Source organism: Sphaeroforma arctica (assembly GCF_001186125.1).
Source record: "Sphaeroforma arctica JP610 unplaced genomic scaffold supercont1.2005, whole genome shotgun sequence".
In the NCBI taxonomy this organism is placed as follows: domain Eukaryota; class Ichthyosporea; order Ichthyophonida; genus Sphaeroforma; species Sphaeroforma arctica.
In genome coordinates this window covers 1-4027 of record NW_014038553.1, presented here as the reverse complement: position 1 = coordinate 4027, position 4027 = coordinate 1, and the positions used below count along the sequence as shown (strand labels likewise).

General features: G+C 41.2%; 2 protein-coding genes across 2 annotated transcripts; both read left to right on the top strand.

Annotated features, from left to right (window-relative positions):
* Nucleotides 1-877: 877 nt before the first annotated feature.
* SARC_12000 (hypothetical protein) lies at nucleotides 878-2081 on the top strand (the record flags this gene model as incomplete). Its single annotated transcript, XM_014293903.1, has 1 exon — nucleotides 878-2081. A coding segment is annotated over exon 1 (1182 nt), but the record flags the coding sequence as incomplete, so codon positions are not given.
* Nucleotides 2082-2998: 917 nt separating this feature from the next.
* On the top strand, nucleotides 2999-3235 carry SARC_11999 (hypothetical protein; the record flags this gene model as incomplete). Its single annotated transcript, XM_014293902.1, has 1 exon — nucleotides 2999-3235. A coding segment is annotated over one exon (237 nt), but the record flags the coding sequence as incomplete, so codon positions are not given.
* Nucleotides 3236-4027: the final 792 nt, after the last annotated feature.

Here is a 4027-nt window from a genome sequence, read left to right as displayed (position 1 = left end):
TGTGTGTGTGTGTGTGTGTGTGTGTGTGTGTGTGTGTGTGTGTGTGTGTGTGTGTACATACACAAATATAAGATACAAGCTATGTTTGTATATATAAATATACGTTATTCAAAGCGATGAGTGACTCGATCGAGAGCATGAAGTAAATATGTATTCAATATGTTCCCCTAATCCCCTTCTTCTTCGTTTCATTAGTTAAAATATCGACGACTCGCCGACTCGAGACTCGAGACTCTGGAAGTCTGGGGATGGGGGACTACTGGGAGTCCCCGGATGAAGTTCTGAAACAATGCATACTCACATAAATAAATAAATAGAGGTCTGAATCGGCTTGTCAGACTGCAGTGACTGTGAGACTCAGACAAACCGGACTACCAAATTGAAATTGAAAGTCTGAAACTCTCTTGTGGCTGGTAGCGGCTGAATAATAAAAATATGTAGCTGATGAAGACCCTCTGACCCGGCTAAAAGTGGGACATCAATACAATGAACCAATCAAATCTACCCAACCAATCTATAAATAAATAAATATTTACAAACTGATGACCGTTCCTGCTTCAAAATTTATGACAATATTTATTTCATTTTGACATCCGCATTTGCCTTTTTTTTTTGGGTCACTGTGCCCCTGTGGCTTCAAAGTATTTATTTTTAGGCGCGCCTTTATATGGCATACTGTAAATATGTATATCAATATAGTTCAGTTGTTGGAAAAAAGGCAAGTACTCAGACGGTGCCGTTGCGGGTGGCCTTTATAGGGTCAAGAAACACACGAGCCCTTCCGCCTTCGTACATCAAAGTTCGGTGTTCGGTGTTCGGTTCGTCTGTCGAGTCCATTTGATATATAAAATACGTAAATTCTGTTGAACCATATATACTGGATTTCTTTTTTTGCTTACATGATCAGCATGCTTTCCATGAGGACGATTCACAAACAACAACACGAGTCAATTCAGCACATTCTGGACAAGACCACCCACGCAGTTCATCCGAATGGGAGAGGTGATAAAGTGATCAGCGATACTACACTTCAAAGCATTCTCGAGGCGACGGTATTGCATTTGGAGGCTAAGCTAAGCAATGTAAGCAATGCTTGCATACTATCTGATTCTTTTGAACAGTATAGCGGATACGCTGTTGATCCAGAGTTTGTGCTGCTCGAGAACACCAAAATTGATGAAATATCTAATCGACGAGTTATTCGAAGTACTTGTGCTGTTTCTGGAGGTGAAGTGTGTCTTATAGAGAAGCCTTTCTTCAATATCGACGAATGCTTGAATAGCTTCAAACAGTTCGAAGCAATATCGAAAAGGCAAGGTGTGGCTTTGGCATTGTTACATTTTCAAGCATCTGAATACGCCGTGCATCCTGATTGTAATGATGATACAGAAGGTAGACTGTACACACGTGTAAGTTCAATCCGTCACTCATGCTCACCAAATAGTTGGATGTCACTAACTGCGGATGGTCGCATCATTCTCCGAGCTCTGCGGAAGATACAAGAAAACGAGGAGCTCAGACTCACATACTTTCGATCGGTCGAACTATTCCTTCCTAGTGCTGCACGCGTCGAGACCTTATCGAAGCTCAATATAACATGCGACTGTGGTCGATGCACGTTTACTGACGACTCCCGTGGCTTCGTTTGTCCAAGCTGTGACATGAACGGGTTAGTGTTTCTGCCCGCGATGAATACTACGACGACATATACATCTTCTAAATGTACGGTTTGTAGTGTTTCATTGTCAGGCAGCAAGGCAGGTGTCCTTTCTACAATGGAGCAGGACTTGGCGGCAAACGTGGCTAAGCTCGAGTCGACTTTTACAATCGATCAGTCACTTAAATCGATTAAAGAACTTTTGCGTCGCTGCTTGAATGCCGGGATATCTGATACAAAGTATCACTTGACACGAACTCTTCACGATATGCTTACAGATTGGTATGCTCACCGAGGGTACTATGGTCAAGCGCTCCAGCACCATATAAAAACCATGGACTCCGATGCCTTTGTTCCTGAACAGTTAGCATCTGCGTTAGAGAAGCTCGCCGATCTCACATCAGGGTACCTCAGTCTGCAACTGGTACCAAATGAAAAACGCCGTCTGCTACTACATCACAGAACACTCAACGATTCCATACTGAGAGTTGCGAACGCCCATCGAGTGCGTTCAATGACCAGAAAGCCGTTTCATTCGGCCTCCCCTCCGCCATCACCAGGTATAGTTATAATGCTGTATGATCTTGCATTGCGATATTTGATGCTTAAATGTGGTTCCTCCGAAGCAGTGTTATATACTAACACACATACTAAGTTGCTAGAGTTTCAAGCAAAGGTTAGAGATCTGTACTAGGTACAATGGCTACAAATAGGTCAAGCTTCGGCCGGAACCCGGACAAGTTGCGAGTCAATCTTAAAACATGATACTGACCTCCTTGCATATTGAGCCGGCCTAAAAGTTATAGTCGTATTCCTGTGAATAAATACAAAAATGACCAAGATTATAAACACTAGGCCACACTTGAGCCCAAAATCGTACTGAAACTTTGAGTACTTTCCTGTTGCGTTGCATAATATTGAAGATTCATAGTTTATTTCACTCGGTATACATCGAAAATCAAATAAACATACGGTGAATGAAACAATCATCACGAATTCTATCCATGACAGTGGCGGTGCCAAATATGACGATTTGGTGATTGACTGATTGCCATTGATGACAGTCATGACACCACGATCGCTGATTGTGATCTGTACTATTTTTTATTATAAAAAACAAATATTTCATAGGCACTATAATAAATACACGTACACAGAATTCGCAACAGTACATTCCCGCCTAACGCCGAATACATATACACAAGGACGCAGTTTAAGTAAGCGTCTTCCTGATCATTGCTTGTAAGATAAACAGCAATACAAACCATACGTTATCAAGCTTCTTCACACGAACCACCCTAATTTTCATTATATTCCTGCCTTTTCAGTCTACATTAAATTATGTTTCACCTTCCCAATGGCCGGATGGGCTTCGGTATGGGTATAGGCCCGAGGCACTTTGAGCAGCGCTACAGAGTCTACTCCGTTGCTATGCTATCCATATATAGCAACAGTAAGATCACTGAGATTGAACACGGAGGCAAGGTTATATTACCCCCCTCGGCATTAAGTACTCTGTCTCAGATGGAGGTGCAGTGGCCGGTCATGTTTGAGATTGAATTCCCCGAGACAGGAAAGGTGTGTAGTTCTATATATGCGACGTGTTCCCACTGGTTATATATCTTAAAGACATCACCATAGCATCATGTGATACGCTGTGATAGTAGTTCTCAGTGTTTAGTCAATATTATCTTGTTTTCGAGCACGGTTACGTTTCATTTCCTCTATCAACCTGTGTGCTGACTGGTGGGAATGCTGTTGAGATTTGTATCTGCATTGTAGTATCAAATGGGTATTCGTACTCATAGGGATATCTAATATCATCCAAAGGATAGACAGTGTAGCTTCGTGCTTATAGTGAATGTAACGAACGATCAGGTTGAGTTACATATGCCTCCGTTTCTGCATACGCTTACTCTTGAGATCCGCCGATGAAGTTTTATTCGTATGACCGCGACATCACCATTATTTCTATTGCCTGTAGTAAATTTTTAGTGCGTGTGGTTTGGTTCCGGCCGCAATATGAGAAGTCGATTGTGGTCAGAACTTTATAAGTATTGGGTACAGGTACGCACATACGAGATACAGTGTTGTATAAACACACGCATCACTCAAACGATTCTACGCCCACGATATACGGAATTGAATAACAGACCAGTGTAACATATTGATCTTTCATGTATTCAGCTACGTGAGAGGAGTACTCGACCTATTTTTTATATATTTTATATATATTCAATATATATATATATATATATATACATAAAAATATGTATACAGACACACACATATATAAATATTTATATGCCATTGATTTAAACCATATTTATCTATGTACATGCACACATACACATACACACACACACACAC